This window comes from Canis lupus, chromosome 4 (assembly GCF_003254725.2).
Source record: "Canis lupus dingo isolate Sandy chromosome 4, ASM325472v2, whole genome shotgun sequence".
Taxonomy (NCBI): Eukaryota; Metazoa; Chordata; class Mammalia; order Carnivora; family Canidae; genus Canis; species Canis lupus.
The window spans coordinates 68731067-68750799 of record NC_064246.1 but is presented as its reverse complement, the minus strand read 5'-3'; the positions used below and the strand labels follow the sequence as shown (position 1 = coordinate 68750799).

Below are 19733 nucleotides of genomic sequence, written 5' to 3'. Positions count from 1 at the left end.
CAGGTGGAAGTCAGAACTGGCTGTCAGCTGTCCACACTGCCTGGCAGTTTGTGAAGGACATGGAAATAACACTGTGATCTTTGGAGTGCTGTGGTCAAGGGGATCTTCTGGAAGTGTCCATTTCTCAGAGGAGGAAAAAGTAATAACGGAAACATATGTCATCTCATTTCCTCAGGAAGCCAAACCCTTTTTCACATTAAAAGAATTAAAAATCTTTTCCTAACCAAGGTTGGCTTGAAAGCCTCTTTGTCTCATAGCTCTCCACACATTGAGAGGAAAGAGTGTTCAGTTTTATTGATGATTTTCTCTCTCTTTCTGACTACCCTTATTGATCTTTTTGCCAGTGTTGTTGGAGAGAAAATATATGAGACAGGATGTTTAGTTACTTTACCTAGATATAGAACATTTCATTCTCTCTCTGAGTGGATTAAAATTTAAATTTCTTCTCCAAACACAGAATCATGGGTCTGTGTGATGTGCCTCTGTGTGTGTGTGTGTGTGTGTGTGTGTGTGTACAGTGCTGTTATTTGTATAGAGAAGATGCTACGTAAGATGCCCAGAGGCCATCTGAAGCCTGTGGTTCCCCTCTGATATATATGATCAGGAGTCAGGTGAAATCAAGCCACAATATAAACTTGAATTTTCATGATATCTCTTTTTCAATAGTTTCAAGGTTATCTTAATAGGTTAGCTTTTGCCCTTTTCTTCCCTCAGTTTGATAGCCTAGAAGAGGATAAAGAAGGCCAGATGGTAATGAGCTTGGGGAATGCTCAGTTCCTGTTGACCCAAACGCCTGACCTTGAGTTTAACTTAGTCTCTCTACACCTCCTGCTTTTGCATAAGCAAAATGGGCCTAATTATAGCTCATCTCAGATACATCTTCCAGTATTCTCTGAATAAAAACGAGACATGCTTTGAAAAAGCATGCTGAAAAAGTTGGACGATATGAATTAGTAGAAGCCCTTAAGTGTCTTCCAAGTAACTGACTTGCCAGACTATTTTCTCCAGACCCTCTACGGCAGTTGCCTGATGTTGAACTTCCAGGTTTGTGGGTTCCTCTTTTAGAGTAGACAGTTAGATAGTAATGAGTAGGACAGGGATGGAGCAGAAAGGCACCTGTTAGGCATAAAAGAGGGGTAAGGACACCTGAATCCCAGGCCAACAGCAAGCTGAGGCTATCTGGTATCCCCAGATGTCTTTTCCCCTCATTATAATATCATTCACATTACCGTTTGGAAAGCTCTTCATCCCTAAAATCACCATGACAGTTCTGATCAATCCAAATAAGAAAAGGAAAGGGGTGGTACCTGGTCCTGGAAAAAAGCAGGCTCCACCAGAAAGGTCCCACCTACCCCAGTGAACATTCCTCCCTTAATTACTCAAAATACAATAAAAGCTTGTAAATAGAAGCAATCCAGGACATTTGCTCACTGGAGTCTGTCCATTCTTCCTCTAAGAGTGTAATTTCACTTTGATAAACTCTCCTGACCTGCTCATCTGCTCTGTCTGGCCTGTCCTTGAATTCTTGCAATGAGACCAAGAGACCAAGAAGAGACCAAGAGCCTTTTGCAATCTTTTTTGGCAACACACTCTCTCACAGCCTCATGCTTCTGTCCTGACCAGCTGAGCTACAGGTTTATTAGTGTTATTGGTCTCCCAATCTATATATGCCAGTTGTTACTGTAATTGTGTAAATTGATGAAATATAGCAAGTGATAAATAAAGGAGGGAAGGAGTTGTTTTTATAAAAAAATTGAGAATTTTGAACAATTATAAGTGATTTGCAAAAATTTTGCATTAAGTAGGGATGAGAATACTGTAAAAGATTATGATTATATATATATATATTTAAAATATTCTCTAGTCAATTTGTTTCAAGGTGCATTTATGTTTTTACCTCTCTTCAAAATAATGGTTCCCAACTCTGCATGCATTCTGGTTAGCTAGCAGAGATTTTAAACAACACCAAATACCAGGCCCTCCCCAGCTCAATGACCTCAGAATTGGGGGAGGGGACCTAGGCAGAGGTGATTTTTTTAAAGAAGTACCCCACCAGGAGTAAAAAAAAAAATTATTTTAGGGGAACTGATACGGGATAACATAGATGATGAATTATGTATTTGTTTTATTTGAGGAAGCAGTCTTGGGACTCAAATCAGAAGACCTTTTAGAAAATAAGAACTTGGTTTTATGTAGAAACTGGTTGAATAATTGTGCATTTCTATATTTGAAGTTAAAACAAAAATGCTTAGGTAATTAAAAAGTAGTATGCATTACCTTTTTATGGCTCTCCGCTTTACCCAAATTTTTAGTTTACCATTAATTCTCATTTTGTTAGATGAGAGAGCTTGTACTCCCTCAAAATATTGAAGCATTATATTGGAAAAGAAAATAAACCTCACTCTCTAAAATTTGAAGATACGTACTTGACCAATAACTTCTTATTTGCTGCCTGACCTCATCATGACACAGGTTGAAATATAAAACCTAGTCCATATTGGAATCTTCTGCTTTTTCCTCCCAAAACATGCTCAAAAAATAGCACCACTGTGGATGCTATACCACCAATCCTGGGGGGTACCATCTTAGCAGACTGCAGAATCCTGAGCTGCCACTCACCACTCACCTTTTTCACAAGTGAGTGAGTTTGAAATGGGAGGTGTCCAGGAATCCTCACTGCATGTGTACCTTGATGGCCCAGCAACAACAAAGCCTTTGGGGCAGGTTAGCTCAATGGATTCTCCAATTCTATATAATCTCTGAAATGGTGAGATCGTCAGAACTTCCTGCACAACAGGCTTGAGGCATTGTGTCTCTGCAGGCAGAAAAACAGTTCATTCAGATTGACTTAGTGGAGCAGAATGCTTGATAAATGTAAGCAGATTTTAGGCAACGCAAGAGGTGATTTTAAGGTGACTTACTGCATTGGTGCAGCTTTAATGCCATGTTTTTGATCAGAAAACTAGGGGTAGAGGATCCCAGGCTTCCTCTGAGAGACTCCTCCACTGAGGCACTCTCTTTAGTTCCATTATCTAAGGTTCTCTTGCTAGGGATGTGACTCCAGAAACTTCCAACTTTCATTACATTACTGGGACTTTTTCCTTTCAAAAATATTTTTCCCCTCTTCTCCCTAGCACTTTTTCCCCCAAAGCAAGTCACCACAGTGTGAATGACTCAGAGGTAGATCTAATAGACACTGATCTCAACTCTGCTTCATGGGGCTCCCTATTAACTCTTTGGGGTGCCTACTTGAACCTTCTTGGAATCTTATTTTGACTTTACTGTAGCCTACAAATATAGGGAGCCTACAAATGTCTCCTCTTTTCCTCAGTAAAGGATGTGAAAGTGCTACAAGGAGAAAACTGCATTTCACATAAAATCCCATTTCTGATACATAAAGAGTATAAGTATCATCTTCCTGGGACTCATCAATTTGCATTAATTTGCATATCAGGCAAGCAAAAGTCTTTTCCAATGTAGTCCTTGGACTTTCCAGATTTCTTTGTAAGCATATGCTTTATAGTCCTGCATCTATGAGGCTAATGTACAGGGGCACCAGAACTGAAATAGGAAGACATTTTGAAATCAAATTTTACCAGATGAATCCTATTTTCTGCTTCACTAAATATTTTCACGAAAAAATTGTGTAATGTAGTGATTTAAAGGTATGATTTTGCTCTAGTTATATGGGGGCACGTTCATTCTTTAGAGCAGTCATGCAAAAAGTCTGCCTTGATCTCACTTCTGCATTCCACATCTCCTCGCCTCCAGGTCCTGTCTGGTAAACATCTGAAGTACTGGTATCCAACAGTTTTAAATCCAGTAAAGCATAAAATTTCAACTTCTTCTCCAACTGAGTATAGCTTCTTTTCATTCTAGAATTAAAACAGAAGCCAACAAATTATTGATGCCATGAATGATATCTCTAAGCACCTCGGGGTAGTCCTGGAATCTCTCCACTCCTTCACTCCTGTACCTTACTCAGTCACAGAGTCCTCTCAATTTCTACTTCTAAACATCTCTCAAAGTTCTTTCCTTTCCTTTGCCATCATCACTGCCTCTGTTCATGGCATTTATGATCTCTTACAAGGACAACTTTCTAACCAGGAGTTCTTCTAATCTACCTTCCATATTGCTGCTCTAAATTGATTAGATTGATTGATCGATTGATTGATTTTGCTTAAAACTTCCTCCCCACTGGATAAAGCATGGCCTACTACTGCAAAAGTTAAAAACCTATATGCTTACCCTATAGTGGCCATAAAATAAATAAATAATATATTCTACATATGCAGAACATGCATGGATTTGCTGTGGTGGCTAATCAACCATAAATCATTTAGAAGTGTTACTCAATTCTTGGTAACCCATTGGTCATTATATATTTTCCCAATTTTGTGTAATTAAAGTGCAACTACTGTCATGTGGGAGTTTACTAAAATCTTCAAGATAAATTGGGTCTCACACTTCTTAGTGTGGAGTATTAGTTTTAACCCATTTTACCATCCTTACCTCTCATCATTTGCTCCTGTAAAATCTACCTCTCATAGAGGTAGATTTTACATAACAAAACCATCTACCATTCTTTGAACAAAATATTCTCACTCATGTCTCCATGTCTTTTTTCTGACTATTACCTCTAAGCTCCACACCTTCCCTCTACCCTTCTCTCAGGACCTAACTCAAATAGAATTTCCTCTGTGAAAACCTTCTTCACTTTCCCAGCTTCATGAGATGCACCATTCTTTCCACTCTGGTGGAAACTTGCACAAAGTCGTATTTTTCTAACGTGTACTAGATTGCAGTTCCATTCTTGACCCATGACTGACACATCTGCTACCAGATTTCCTCAGAAATCTTTACAAAGCCTTCATAACTCTGCTGATAGAATGCAAAACACCATCCTTCTCAGGAGGGGCAGTAATATAACACTCTTTTTCCTTACTGAGCGGAAGAAATGCAAAGAATTGACTAGGAAGTTATACCCTGCGAACTGAAATTGTGTATTTTGAGGGAGGTGAAAAAAAAAAGCTTAATTGTCAACTTTTGTTATTATTTGGCCATACGATTCAGCTTGTCTCCTAGAAGATGATTAATTTCCTGAATGCAAACAGATTATTCTGCTATCACTTATTATGGATGTGGCTTTGTTTCTAAGGGAAACAGACTAATGAATGAGTAGCATTAATGATTCGGATGATTTATTCAAAGGCTGCACATTTCTTCTTGCATTCTTCCCCAAACAAATTATGTTCTTAAGCTTATGTTTCTATTAATTTTATGAAGCTGTAACCTGTAAGTGTATGTGGAAAACATCAAGCTTTCACCGACGCATCTACTAGACTGACTGGACAAGGAAACTTTACCTAAAGTCACTGTTCCTTGCCTCCAGGGGTAATAGGTAAATATTTTCCTGTACAATAACATGGTTGCTCTAGATTAGAATGAGGCATTAGCTACCTCTGTTTGTATCACTATTAGTGGTATTTTGCTACTTAGAAATCCAGAAGATACTCATTAGGAAAAAAAATCAAAATTGTATTACTTTTGAGTAAAACTACTGTCAGTAGAGATTAAGTTTTTAATAAAGAGCAAAATAGGACAAAAAGTAAATTTATTCATAGGATTGGAAACATATGATCTAATTATAAAGAGTCATTAGAATAATGAATCATTGTTTAAACCCTTTGTGTGCTTTTAAAATTAGAATGTTGATCATTTTAACAGTTTTTGTAAGCAGCTGGCAAAAAGAGGTTAAAAATTCTTTGGGTATCTGGATTTGACAAAATGTAATTTTGAGGATTATGTTCTAGGGCAGAGACTAGAATGTTTCCATGATAAAGGGCCTCCATGGTCCAGTGCAGGTTATACAGTGTTTGTGGCAACTATTCATCTCTGCCATTGTTGCTATCATAGATAATATGTAAATAAACGAGTGTGATTTTATTCCAATGAAACTTTGTTAAAAAAAAAAAAAAAGAAAAGAAAAGAAAGGAAAACAGATGGCAGGCCAGATTTGGACTGTAGGCAGCATTTGCTGATCCCTGTTCTAAAGGATTCATTCTCACAGTGTGGCTCTGAAACTAGCAGCATCAGTATTACCTATGAACTTGTTAGATATGGCAGTTTCCGGGCCCTGCCCAAGACCTGTTGAATGAGACCCAGCAAACTGTGTTTTAACAAGCCCTCTAGTGTGCTGTAGAGTTTGAGAATCTCTGTTCCAAAGACTAAGTGACATTACCTCCCTCCAAAATATTTCCTCCCTTTAAAATCTTTAGGCAGGGATCCCTGGGTGGCGCAGCGGTTTGGCGCCTGCCTTTGGCCCAGGGCGCGATCCTGGAGACCCGGGATCGAATCCCATATCAGGCTCCCGATGCATGGAGCCTGCTTCTCCCTCTGCCTGTGTCTCTGCCTCTCTCTCTCTCTCTCTGTGACTATCATAAGTAAATAAATAAAAATTAAAATAAAATAAAATAAAATAAAATCTTTAGGCAGAAGACAAATGAACACAGAAGTTACATTAGCCTGGACTCTGCTCCATCGATATGTATTTGCTGGGACTGGAGAATTGAGGGTTATTGATCTTTGATCGTAAATATGATACAGTTAGAAAAAGATTAAAGGCTTCACTGAGTTTAAGAAAGGTAAAAAAGGTAAAAAAAAAAAAGGTAAAAAAAAATTTTAAAGGTAAACTTGATTAGGGAGCATGAGTTCTGTGATCACTTCTAAGTATTACATGTCTCTAATTTATACCTAAAGCCACAGACCTGACAAACATATTTAGTTATTTTAAATTATAGAAACATTGTGGCTCAATGAAAAAAGATAAAATTAAAAGTAATTAGAACTATATTGGCTGCTTAAGAATTCTATAGGTTTCTAACCCAAGGTATTACAGACTCCACACCTCCTGTGACTAGGTTTCTCTCAGAAATCATGTCTTAGGGGATTCGTTTGCTCAGACTCAGAAATAAACAGTCAGATCCTAGGTGCAGATTCTCACAAGTCATCCAAACCTATATTGTGGTCAAGTTCCACTTTCCATTCACATAAGTGGACCCTTAGCTTAGGAATTAGTAGTGCCAAGGAATGCAGGCAATCTGCTGCCTTTGGTCTAACGGCCAGACATCAAGATGTCTCCAGAGAATTCAAGACAGAGGAGTGGTAGAGTGTTTTTAAGTATTAATTTTTAAGTCAACAGAAGATGATTAAACTGGGAAAACAATAACCTTAATTAAAAGAAAATGCATACTTTTTAAATTCTATCTTCTGGATTCCAAACTTGAAGTGAAGGTCAGGATGCTTACCCGGATAAATCCATTTTCTGGAGAAACTGGCCGAGGACACCCTGAATCAGATTCTATCTCAGGGAGGTCTATTTCTTTTACTTCTTCATCATCACTGATACATGCTTGTCCACTAAAAGGGAAAAATAAAGAGGTGTATATATATATATATATATATATATATATACACACACACACACACATATACACACATATATACATTTATACACATACACACATACACATACACACAATCTATTTACATGCATATGTGTATGCATATATATAAAGAGGCAAAATATTCAAGAGCAATGAGTAGCGCCAGATCCACCAATACCCCACTAACAAACTGTTAGAATAGGTAAAATTCTGATTATTTCTTTACTTAGCACTAAGAAAATAAATATTCCCCATCACCCATCCTTACTTGTTCTCCATGACTGAAAATGTGCAGTCTTCCTCTTGCCGCTGCTCCCCTTCACATGGTTTCCCCCCTTGTTGGGGGGCAGGGTTGTTGCATTCTCGGGTTCTTGATCTCTTATAAGTAGCATCACACGTGCTCCAGGAAGACCAGCAGCTCCAGTTCCCATCCACTGCATCTGGAGCACAAGAAGCCCACCCACTCAATCCTGGTGCAGTTGAGAGAGCAGGGGTCTGAAGCCAGGCCAACTTGGTCTGGTCTCTTCGCTTTTCAGCTGGGTGATTCTTTGATGAATAGCACAGGATTATCGTGAGGATTAAAAGAAATTACCTTTGTAAAGGGCCTGACACCTTGCCTGATTTCCCTTTCCCATTCCCACAGCCTGAATAAAATGGCAACAACCATGAATCATTTTTAACTATCAGCAACATATCACACACACATGTATATGCATACATATATGTATAAATATGAATTTCTTCTGAATAGAGTATGTATCAATTTACTTTTTGAAAGGTAATAGAATTTATTCTTACCCCCATGACACATCCCTTTTTAAAGGAAGATTAGAGGTAGCCATAAACATTACTTAATCCTGTAGGGAAACTTTGGTGGGGGCTTAATTTATCTCTGACTACAAAGCCTTCGTCATTCTACATTACATAAGAGGCTTATAACCATAGTATCATATATTTAATTTTATATTATGGCTTATTACTTTATTTATTTTATGTTACAGGCACTGTACTGCCTATCATATATACATACTTATGGATATATGTAAAATCTTCAGGTACATACTGGCATTTTCCCCATTTTATGGACGAATGGGTTGAAGCATAGAGGGATTGGGTGACTTTCCCAAGGTTATACAGCTGGTAGGCTACAGCTGAGCCTCACTCACACCAACGCTGTCTGACTTTAGGGTCTATTTTTTTACAGGTTTCTTTTCCTTGTGAGTTTGCATAAGATGGGTAATAAAAATGTTATTTTGTTTTACTCCACCAACCTTTTGGAGGGGAAACCAGGCCTCCCTTACAGGAAGTCACAGATACTCACTAGACTTATAATCCGGGGAGCGTCTCTCACAGTTGTCTCCGTAGGTGCCACTATGGCATACACACAGACACTCTGTCCCCGAGAGTGTGGGGCGGCCGTTATTAGGGCATGGAGCACACCGGCAAGGGTCAAACTTGGCTGCATACTCTCGAAAAGCCTTTCTGAGGTTGTTCCGTCTTGTCACCGCACAAGGGATGTTTCTCACCAAGTCTGTGATGGGAGCAAGCTAAGAGCAGATGGTAGAGAGATCTGGTCCACCACATCTCTTTGGCATATGTTGCCATCACTGCTCAATTCTCACGGACTGAGAGGAAAGGTCTGGAGAATCCCACACTTCAAAGGGACTATTACACAATATAACATGTCTACCTGGTGGACCAATGGGAAAAAAAACCTTCTCTATGAGGATAGGGGAGCTTCTTTTCTTTCCCTTCTGGAGTGAGTAGAGCAGCTACCTGCAGGATTAGCTGGCTTCTCTTGTCCCTAATGTCATGTCTCTGGAACTTATCTTCCCTGGAATTCTGCTAGGAGAGAAGCCTCATGGGAGGTGTTGCTTACTTGGACTTACATCACGTTATTCACTAAGCATCAAATGCAAGCCTTAACTCACTGAGAGAGGAGACTGGGAGTCGGGCGACTCATGCATGCTCTGCCAAAACCTCATTACATTTGATTCAAGCAGAAAAACCCAGAGAGGGTGAAGAGAGGCTTTCTGTGTTCTTTTTTTTCCCCAGGGACAGGATTGGCTTTTGGTAGGACCAGATGAGAAAATATGGAGCAGGAGAAATGAACTTGCCCGTAGGATGAATGAGAAAATTATGGTAACAAATAATGGAGCTAACACAAAATCAGAGCTCATTTTATTAACATTTTAAAACCTCAAAGGAATGACTCTTTAGTGCAGTGTATGAGTCACAGGTGCCCAAATGGGCAGCCAGATTTCATTTTCCCATCATAGCCTGTAGAGCTCAATGTATCTTCACGTTGCATGTAAATTATTCTGCTTTCATAATGATTGAACTCCTTTATCTTTATTTAAATGAAATAAGCAGAGTAGCTTCTCTGAGGGCTTTAAAAATGTGCTTGTTTTAGTCAAAACCGTTTTTAAATGGCATATGACTGATTTGCGGGCAAAGTATTCCACAAATAATAAAAATCACCTTTTTATGTCATCACAACAAATACAGGACAGGTAATTTTAATCAATGGTGATAGAAACAGAGAGCCAAATGGGACTAAGATTCCATTTATCCCACAGAACTATAAATGAAGATTTAGGCATGTTCATCGAATAAAAAGTTGCAAGAAAAGTACACAAATCAGAATTATTGTATAGATGAGAAGCCAAAGAGCTCTACTTAAGGCAAGTTTTGAGCAGTTATATTCACTAAATTCCCCGTCCTGGTATTTTATGTATGCTAAGAATTCTAAATCTGTACCAGAGAATGCTCATTTGAATAGCAAAAACAATCGATGTGTAATTTAACATTTTTAAAAAGGTACATTGTGCATGCACACTAAAGAAAGGCATTATCCTCTATCATCTGCGGGGGGAAAATGGAAAAAGAATTGCATGTGCGCAATTTGGGCTGCTAGAGAACTACTTTAGCTCTCTTACCCATAATATTTTTGACTCTTACCTCAAAGTCAATCACAACGGGATTTTCCTTCACTGATTCTAACCACTCAGAAAATTCCTTCTCCGTAGGGACAGAGCTCCCTTTCTCCCATGCCAAGGCAGCGGCGTACTTACTTCTCCCGCCTTGAATCAGGGATATGGATTTCTCTGCTCCCTGCAAAAAGGAACCTGCAAGGTGTTTCAAGAAAATGACTCACTTAATTTTACTGCACATTCAAACTTTAAAGAAAAGCCTATTCACACAGGAAGAGAAGTAGATGGTAGTCATGTAGCTCATTAAATAAGCTAGTGGAAGGCGAGAGAGCACTCCTCCTCATCTCTACAGGGAGTGTAATAATAGAAATGATAGCAATGTTAGCAGTTGCCATTTATTAAGCAACTCGTATATGCCAGGCACTTTGCACTGATTGCTTTAAGTTATTCTCATGACAATCTTGAGAAGTAGGTATTATTATGAACATGGGCACTGAAGCTAGAGATAATGTAGCCTGGAGCACATGTGCAGTTACTGGGCAGGGTGGAGGGGAGGGGAAGAGTAGGAGACTGGGGCATAAGTACAGCTCAAGGCCGGGCTCCTCTGCTCCCTGCTCTTTAATGCCAAAGCTCCCACTTTTGATGTATATCAGTATATGTCTTGGGTGTTCAAAATAACAGGAACTACCAGGGGATTCTGTTATCCAATCAGTTGACTGCCAGGCTGGAGATTTCCAATTAGAGGAAAAAGTTGAGAAAATGCTTTTAAGCTTAAAGACAGGTGCAAAAGCACAACTAACAAAAGAGAAAAGAAAAGTTAAATCTCATGTTAAGAGGTGGTATAGTGTGTCTTTAGAAGCAATGACATTTAATGTACACAGCTCAGATCTTTTCTTTTAAGATTTTACTTATTTATATGAGAGAGAGACAGTGCACATGAGAGAAATTGAGAGAGCACGAGCAGGGAGGAGGGGCAGAGGGAGAGGGAGAAGCAGACTCCTCGCTGAGCAGGGAGCTCAGTGTAGGGCTCCATCCCAGGATCCTGAGATCATGACCTGAGCAATGGCAGATGCTTAGCTGACTGAGCCACCCAGGTGCCCTACAGCACGGATCTTTAACACAAATTTTCAAAAACAATTCCTATGAGCTAATGGTGTCTTTTTTTTAAAGATTTTTATTTATTAATTCATGAGAAACACAGAGAGGAGATAGAGAGAGGCAGAGACACAGGCAGAGGGAGAAGCAGGCTCCACGCAGGGAGCCCAACATAGGACTCGATCCCGGGTCTCCAGGATCAGGCCCTGGGCTGAAGGCGGCGCTAAACTGCTGAGCCACCCGGGCTGCCTCTAATGGTGTCTTTAACTAATAAGGGCAGGAACTGAGTAATAGGAAATCATAGTGAGAAATAAAAGCAAATGAAGAGGAGTCTAGTGATATGGGTAAGGGTTAATGGCATTAATTTGGTGTCTATTCTGCAGTACCAGTAAGGATTAGCCATGCCTTCACTGTTTAGAAATTCTATAAAAAGAGAGTCTAGAATGATCAAAACAATGGGTGAAATCTCTCTGTGAAGAAAGTAGTATGATCCTTTTCATAGTGAGGTTGCATAAGGGGTATAAGAAGAATATTTTAGAGGTTTTTGTATTTATTTTTCATATAAAAAAGGAGAGAAATTCGTATTTGCCAATATATTGTGTACCTATTGACAGTAGCTCTGACATGTTAGTTCACATTTGATTGATACCAGGTATTTCATGAACGGATTGACACTAGTAAGAGTCAAAAATGACAAGCGTGGGATCCTGAAGGAGTGAGTATTACTGTTTACTACTCCATTAGCTAGTTTGAACAAAACTAACTCTTACAAGTGAACAAGTGGTTTAAAAAGATTTCAGGAAGAAATGCTTATTGAAGATGATACCAATAGTGCAAACACAAGCAAAACAACTAGTAGGAGGAAGAACAGATGTTTCTATTTCTTATACAAGTTTCTCATGAGCCACAATATGGGATTGACATCAAAGCTGCCCAAAACATATCACAAATTTCAAGGAGTTTTTATGAATATATTAATTTGTCATTATAATATGAGTAAGACAATAACAATTCTATTTATTTCATATAGGCTATCTTAAAAATTTTTCTCTTTTCTACATTTGCATATATTTTGTGTGCATAATATGTTTTTAGAATACTACATTTATAAAGTTTGTTAGTATTTTTTTACTCAGTATATTAGGGATATATAGTAAAAAAAATTTTAATGATATTATTACAGATTTAAAAAGTTTGGAGTGGGATGCCTGGGTGGCTCAGCAGTTGGGTGTCTGCCTTCGGCTCAGGGTATGGTCCTGGAATCCCGGGATCGAGTCCCACATCAGGCTCCCTGCATGGAGCCTGCCTCTCCCTCTGCCTGTGTCTCTGCCTATCTCTCCCTCTCTGTGTCTTTCATGAATAAATAAATACAATTAAAAAAATAAATAAATAAAATAAAAAGTTTGGAGTTCATTTGATTAAATGAGTTCAGGATTAGAAACAGACAAATTATGCTCTTGTGTGTGCTTTACTCTTTTGAAAAACTTTATTGTTTCAAAAGTTTATTTAAATTCAATTAGCATATAATGTCTTATTGGTTTCAGAGGTAGAGGTCAGTGATTCATTATCTTATATAATCCCAGTCCTTATTACATCACATGCCCTCCTTAATGTTCATCACTTAGTTATTCTATCTGTTACCCCTCTCTTCTCCAGTGACTCTCAATTTGTTTCCTATGATTAAGGATTTCTTATGGTTTGTCTCCCTCTCTGATTCCATCTTGTTTTATTTTTTTCCTCTATTCTCCTATGATCCTCTATTTTGTTTTTTGTTTTTGTTTTTAATTTTTATTTATTTATGATGGTCACAGAGAGAGAGAGAGAGAGAGAGAGAGAGAGAGAGAGAGACGCAGGCAGAGGGAGAAGCAGGCTCCATGCACCGGGAGCCCGATGTGGGATTCGATCCCGGGTCTCCAGGATCGTGCCCCGGGCCAAAGGCAGGCGCCAAAGCGCTGCGCCACCCAGGGATCCCCTCTATTTTGTTTTTTAATTCCATTTATGAGTGAAATCATACAATTGTATTTCTCTGATTGACTTATTTCACTTAGCATAATATCCTCAATGACATTCATCCACATTGTTGCAAATGGCATTTCATTGTTTTTTTGATGGCTGAGTAGTAGTCCATTGTATATGTGTACCACATCTTCTTTATCCATTCATCTGTCAATGGACATCTGGGCTCTTTCCATAGCTTGGCTATTGTGGACATTGCTGCTATATACCTTAACGGGCAGGTTCCCGTTTGGATCACTACATTTGCATCTCTGGGGTAAATACCCAGTAGTGCAATTGCTGGGTCATAGAGTAGCTCTATTTTCAACTGTTTGAGAACCTCCATACTGTTTTCCAGAGTGGCTGTACCAGTTTGTATTCCCACCAATGATGTAAGAGGGTTCCTCTTTCTCCCCATCCTTGCCAACATCTGTTGTTTCCTGATTTGTTATTTTTTAGCCATTCTGACTTGTGTGAGGTGGTATCTCATTGTGGTTTTGTTTTGTATTTCCTTGATGCCAAGTGACATTGAGCATTTTTTCATGTGATTGTTGGCCATTTGTATGTCTTCTTTGGAGATGTTTCTGTTCAATGTCTTCTGCCCATTTCTTGATTGGATTATTTGTTCTTTGGGTGTTGAGTTTGATAAATTCTTTATAGATTTTGAATACTAGCCCTTTATCGGATGTGTCATTTGCAAATATCTTCTCCCATTCTGTGGGTTGCCTTTTGTTTTTTTTTTTTGTTTTTTGTTTTTTTTTTGCCTTTTGGTTTTGTTGACTGTTTCTTTTCCTGTGCAAAAGCTTTTTATCTTGATGAAGTCCCAATAGTTCATTTTTGCCTTTGTTTCCTTTGCCTTTGGAGGTGTGTCTAGCAAGAAGCTGCTGTGGCTGAAGTCACAGAGATTGCTGCCTGTGTTCTCCTCTAGGATTTTGATGGATTTCTGTCTCACATTTAGGTCTTTCTTCCATTTTTGAGTCTATTTTTGTGTATGAGTGAGGAAATGGTCCAGTTTCATTCTTCTACATGTGGCTGTTCAATTTTCCCAACACCATTTGTTGAGGAGACAGTCTTTTTTTTTTCCTGCTTTGTCAAAAATTAGTTGAGCATCCATTTCTGGATTCTCTATTCTGTTCCATTGATCTATATGTCTGTTTTTGTTCCAGTACTGTACTCCCTTGATGATTACAGCTTTGTAATAGAGTTTGAACTCTGGAATTGTGATGCCACCAGTTTTAGTTTTCTTTTTTCAACAATCCTTTGGCTATTCAGGGTCTTTTCTGGTTAAATATAAATTTTAGGATTATTTGTTCCAACTCTGTGAAATAAGTTGATGGTATTTTGATAGGGGTTGCACTGAATGTATAGATTGCTCTAGGTAGCATAGACATTTTAGCAATATTTGTTCTTACGACCCATGATCATGGAATGTTTTTCCATTTATTTGTGTCTTCTTCAATTTCTTTCATGAGTGTTCTATAGTTTTCTAAGTACATACTTTTGCCTCTTTGGTTAGGTTTACTCTTAGGTATCTTATGGTTTTAGATGCAATTGTAAATGGGATTGACTCTTTAATTTCTTTCTGTCACATTGTAAGTGTATAGAAATGCAACTGATTTATGTGCATTGATTTTATATCCTGCCAGTTTGCTGAATTCCTGCATGAGTTCTAGAAATTTGGATTTTTTGGGTTTTCCATATAGAGTATCATGTCATCTGCAAAGAGTGACAGTTTAACTTCTTCTTTGCCAGTTTAGATGCCTTTTATTTATTTTTGTTCTTTTGTTGTCTGATTGCTGAGGCTAAGACTTCTAGTACTATTTTGAATAGCAGTGGTGATAGTGGACATCCTTCCTGTGTTCCTGATCCTAGGGGAAAAACTCTCAGTTTGAGAATGATATTACTGTGGGCTTTCATATATGGCTTTTATGATATCAACGTATATTGCCTCTATCCCAACACTGTGAAGAGTTTTCATCAAGAAAGGATGCTGTGCTTTGTCAAATGCTTTTTCTGCATCTATTGAGAGGATTGTATGGTTCTTGTCCTTATTATAAATGTGGTGCATCACATTGATTGATTTGTGGATGTTGAACCACACTTGCAGCCCAGGAATAAATCCCACTTGGTTGTGGTGACTAATCCTTTTAGAGTACTGTTAGATCCTATTGGCTAGTATTTCGGTGAGAATTTTGGCATCCATGTTCACCAGGGATATTGGATATTCTCCTTTTTTGGTGGGGTCTTTGTCTGGTTTTGGGATCAAGGTAATGCTGGCTTTATGGAATGAGTCTGGAAGTTTTCCTTCCATTTCTATTTTTTGAAACAACTTCAGTAGAATAGGTATTATTTCTTCTTTAAATGTTTGGTAGAATTGCCCTGGGAAGCCATCTGGCCCTGGACTCATCTGTTGGGAAGTTTTTGATGACTGCTTCAATTTCCTTGCTGGTTATGGGTCTGTTCAGATTTTTTATTTCTTCCTGTTTCAGTTTTGGTAGTTTATATGTCTCTAGAAATTGTGTGTTCATGTGTGCTTTATTCTTAAATGTGGTTTGATTTTAGGTAAATTTTCATCATGATTAATAAACATTTATTGAGAATCTGCTATATGCCAGGTACTGAAGACTGAGAGAAATATAAAATATGCCTTTTGTATTTGAAGGACTTAGACTCTCAATGAGGAGACAAAACAGGTACATAAATAATACTAGCAAAATTATAGAGCCATAAAAAAGGAAGGAAGAAAGATAAGAAGGGAAGGTAGAGAAGGGAAAGAAAGGTACACAAAAAGACCAAGAAAATAGTTTGGCTAAGTGGTACAGAGTGGTACAGCAATTTGTGATTCCTGAGTTAGGGCAGGGGAAGAATTCTGCAATCTTAGGCACTTAGGGAGGGTGGCACTATGAAAAGACTTTGAGGCAGAGCTAAGTCATGGTGGGGGGCAATGCCCTCCCAGCATGGGCAAAGACCTGGAATGAGGGGCAGATGTGCCATGTTCTGGAGACAGTGCATATGGACATCTGCTTGAGTTGAAGTTGAAGGTGCAGGTAGGGGAAGAGCAAACAGCAAAACAGAGAGGATATGGATGAGAAGCCAAAAAGATTGGACTCCATTCTGTAGGTTTAGAAATTACTACATCCCCTAGAAACCTTTCATTTCTGCGTGGAGAGTTCACCCAGTTCAGGGGTATTAGCAATAGCAATGTAACAATGGGTAACAATGAATAATTTAAAAAATAATAATAATAATTGCAAAACCAGTTTGGAGACCATTCTAACAGTCTCTGACTTTGCAGTGTCCTTATTTGACATTTTCTCATCTCTTTGATGGATGGATTTTATAATTAAGCAGGTTTTTTTTCTTTTTCAGTAAGTACCCAAGAATGTATATTCTCAGAATTCTCTCACATTTTTAGATGTCTTCCTGTTACCTTCATATAGGAAATTACTTTTTCCCCCCTCTCTCAGAGATTTGTGGTCATTATTATCTTATAGCATTGAATTTAGCTATGAAGAAGTCAGAGGCCAGATTTTGTTTTTGTTGTTCTGTAGGAGATTTGTTCGGTCATTCAAGGTACCTGAAGAATTTATTTTTGAAATCTTTGTATTGGGCAGCCCAAGTGGCTCAGTGGTTTAGCGCTGCCTTTAGCCTGGGCCATGATCCTGGAGACCTGGGATCAAGTCCCACATCGGGCTCCCTGCATGGAGCCTATTTCTAGCCTCTGCCTGTGTCTCTGCCTCTCTCTCTCTCTCTCAAACAAATAAAATCTTAAAAAAAATAAAATCTTTGTATTTAGTAAATTAACTATGTTTTGTCTTGAAGTTGTATATTTGAACAGTATTTCTAATGCATGTAATCAAAACAAATTTCTTCCTTTATTTCAGGCAGGGATGTATTCATAAATAGCTGTATTTTGTTTTGTTTTTTTCTTAACAGTTTTCCTGTTTGAGTTCTTGGGATCTCTATTTCAGGAACACAAATTCTCACAGATTAAATTACATTTGTCATTCCATTTTCATTAGATTTTCCTTAGTAACTGTTAATATCCAAATTTTTCTCTGCATTTATTATGAATTACTTGAAGTCCGTCCTACATGTGATTAACTGTCTTGGTTTTATTTTCAGGCAATTATATTTTGTTCTTGCAGTATCTAATTTATTTAGAACTATAATGGTGATATTTTTCAGTGTTCGTTTATCTTTGTAACTTAGCTTTGAAATCTACCTTTTCAATTAATTCTTATGATCTTTTTGTCTCTGGACACTTGATTTATTGAATTCACATTCTTATTAAATTTATTTATTGTTTGAGAAACTGGTATAGAACCTATAACCATTCTTTGGTTTATATTACTAGGCTATTCATCTGTTATGCATGTTCACTTTTCCTTTTTCCTTTTTTTGCTATAACATGAATGCATAGTTGTCAAATCAATTCTTCTTATTTTGCTTACGCTTAACATGGGCATATACATGTAGATGATCTGTATGCTCCGATATTCAAAATTATCTATTTATTATTATAGTAAATATTTTTGTTTGTTCCTTATCTGTCTCTCCAGGAGAATATGAGCTTCATATTTTAGGAGTTTCGGTGATTCTGCTTCCCTTCATTGTTAGCAGAATGAGTAGCAATCAGTAAGGCAGTCAGGGAACAAGAGAACATTACACAGAGGAAGGAGTTATTTATAATGGCAAGGCACGAGAGAGAGCATAACTTATTTAGGAGTCTCTAGTTTAGCTAAGCAGAGAGAGAGAGAGAGAGAGAGAAAGATAGGAATTTTCTTTAAGGCCATGACATGTTTAAGGCATGAGAATCGCACCATAAGGTTCACCTTGGAAAAGTTTCCTGTCACAGAATATGTGTTGAATAGATTGGCAGAAGGCAATGGGAGAGGCAAGGGGACAGTTAGGAGGCTTCTGTGGTAATCCAGGTTGGAAATAATGAACAGAGGACATGCTGGTAGAAATGAAGAGATGGGGGTCACTGGGAAAAATATCAAGGATGTAGAGTGATTACTTATTGGATGTGGAGGCTAGAAAGAGGGAGAAATTGAAGACAATACTGAGGTTTCTGGCATTGTTGCTGGAGCTTTTATATATCTCTCTTAGTCTCTTAGCAGTCTGTATTTTTAATGGTTGCTTATTCATATAGCTTGTAAGCTCCTTGATAGGCCTTCTCGACAACCAACATCACAATGCCTAATATTGAGTTCAGCCCATGGGAAGAATCAATAAATGTAAAACAACCAAGTATGAGATTACAAAAACCTTAGTTATTTCCCTTTTAAGTAGTGCTAATGATATTTTATTTCCACTCTCTCCTCCTCCTGCCCACCCACCCCCCCAACCCACCATCACCACACAAACGGCTGTGAGGTAGGTAAATGAAATAGAGGAAAGTTAAAAATAGCACAGTCAAGTATAATATGGTACTGAAATCACTGCAATCTCAGGACAGGCTACGTTGCTAAGAGAATACTCTTACCTTCGTATTTCTTGGACATCTTGTTAGTGGTACACCTGTGTTCCACTTCTTTTTTCGAAAAAAAAAGCACACTTTTCTTTGTTTCAGTCGAGACACAGTTTTGGATTTCTTTCTCTGTTAAACCTAGGAAGTGGGGTACAAATAAAACATCCTGAGAATGTACCACTGAGGATTGAGAGAAGAGGGGCGTGAGGATCTGAGCACTTGGGAGCTCCAGATACTCTATCAGCTCCATCTTTTCCAATTCCTGTAAGCTGGGATGATTAATAGCTTTCACCTACAGATTCAGTCCCTTTCAGGCCCTGGGATGATCCTGAACAGAGGAAGAATTATGAGTCCCTCCCTTCAACATTGGCCCTAAGAAGCAAATATAAGGGGGCTCATGTTGGCCTCTCCCCTGTTGCCTACACACTATGAGCCTCAAAGCCTGCCTGTCCTACTGGTCATGGCCACTGTAATACCTGCAGATCAAGAGATGAACACATGTTGTCTGTGTACCCCTGTCATGCCTTCTTTCTGGGTCATAGCTGATATTGTGAGGCCTGAGTCTGAGTAAGGCTTCTCACTGAGTAGGTGGTGCTAGGTAGGGAGAGATGGGGGGGCTATGGGATCACACTCATGGAATTGCCCAAAATGCTGAGATGAAAGGAAACCAGAAATTAGGAACACACTAGACAACCCTGCCCTAAGTGTGGGTGGAGAGGATATTTTTTTGTTTTTGTTTTCTTGACAGTCGCCTGTGACGAACAAAGAATCACCAGACCCAAAAGGAAGCCA

General features: G+C 38.5%; 1 protein-coding gene across 6 annotated transcripts in view; it reads right to left on the bottom strand.

Annotated features, from left to right (window-relative positions):
* The window catches only part of C6 (complement C6), a 94945-nt gene that overhangs the window by 11098 nt on the left and 64114 nt on the right, over positions 1–19733 (bottom strand). For all 6 annotated transcript variants that reach the window (XM_025436437.3, XM_025436439.3, XM_049109297.1 and 3 more), the window contains 7 exons: positions 18957–19079; positions 10407–10573; positions 8767–8992; positions 7714–7885; positions 7308–7419; positions 3743–3875; positions 2627–2815 (listed from right to left, as the gene is read on the bottom strand). In XM_025436437.3, coding sequence (XP_025292222.1) covers positions 2627–2815; positions 3743–3875; positions 7308–7419; positions 7714–7885; positions 8767–8992; positions 10407–10573; positions 18957–19079 — 1122 coding nt within the window. The remainder of the gene's footprint in view (positions 1–2626; positions 2816–3742; positions 3876–7307; positions 7420–7713; positions 7886–8766; positions 8993–10406; positions 10574–18956; positions 19080–19733) is intronic.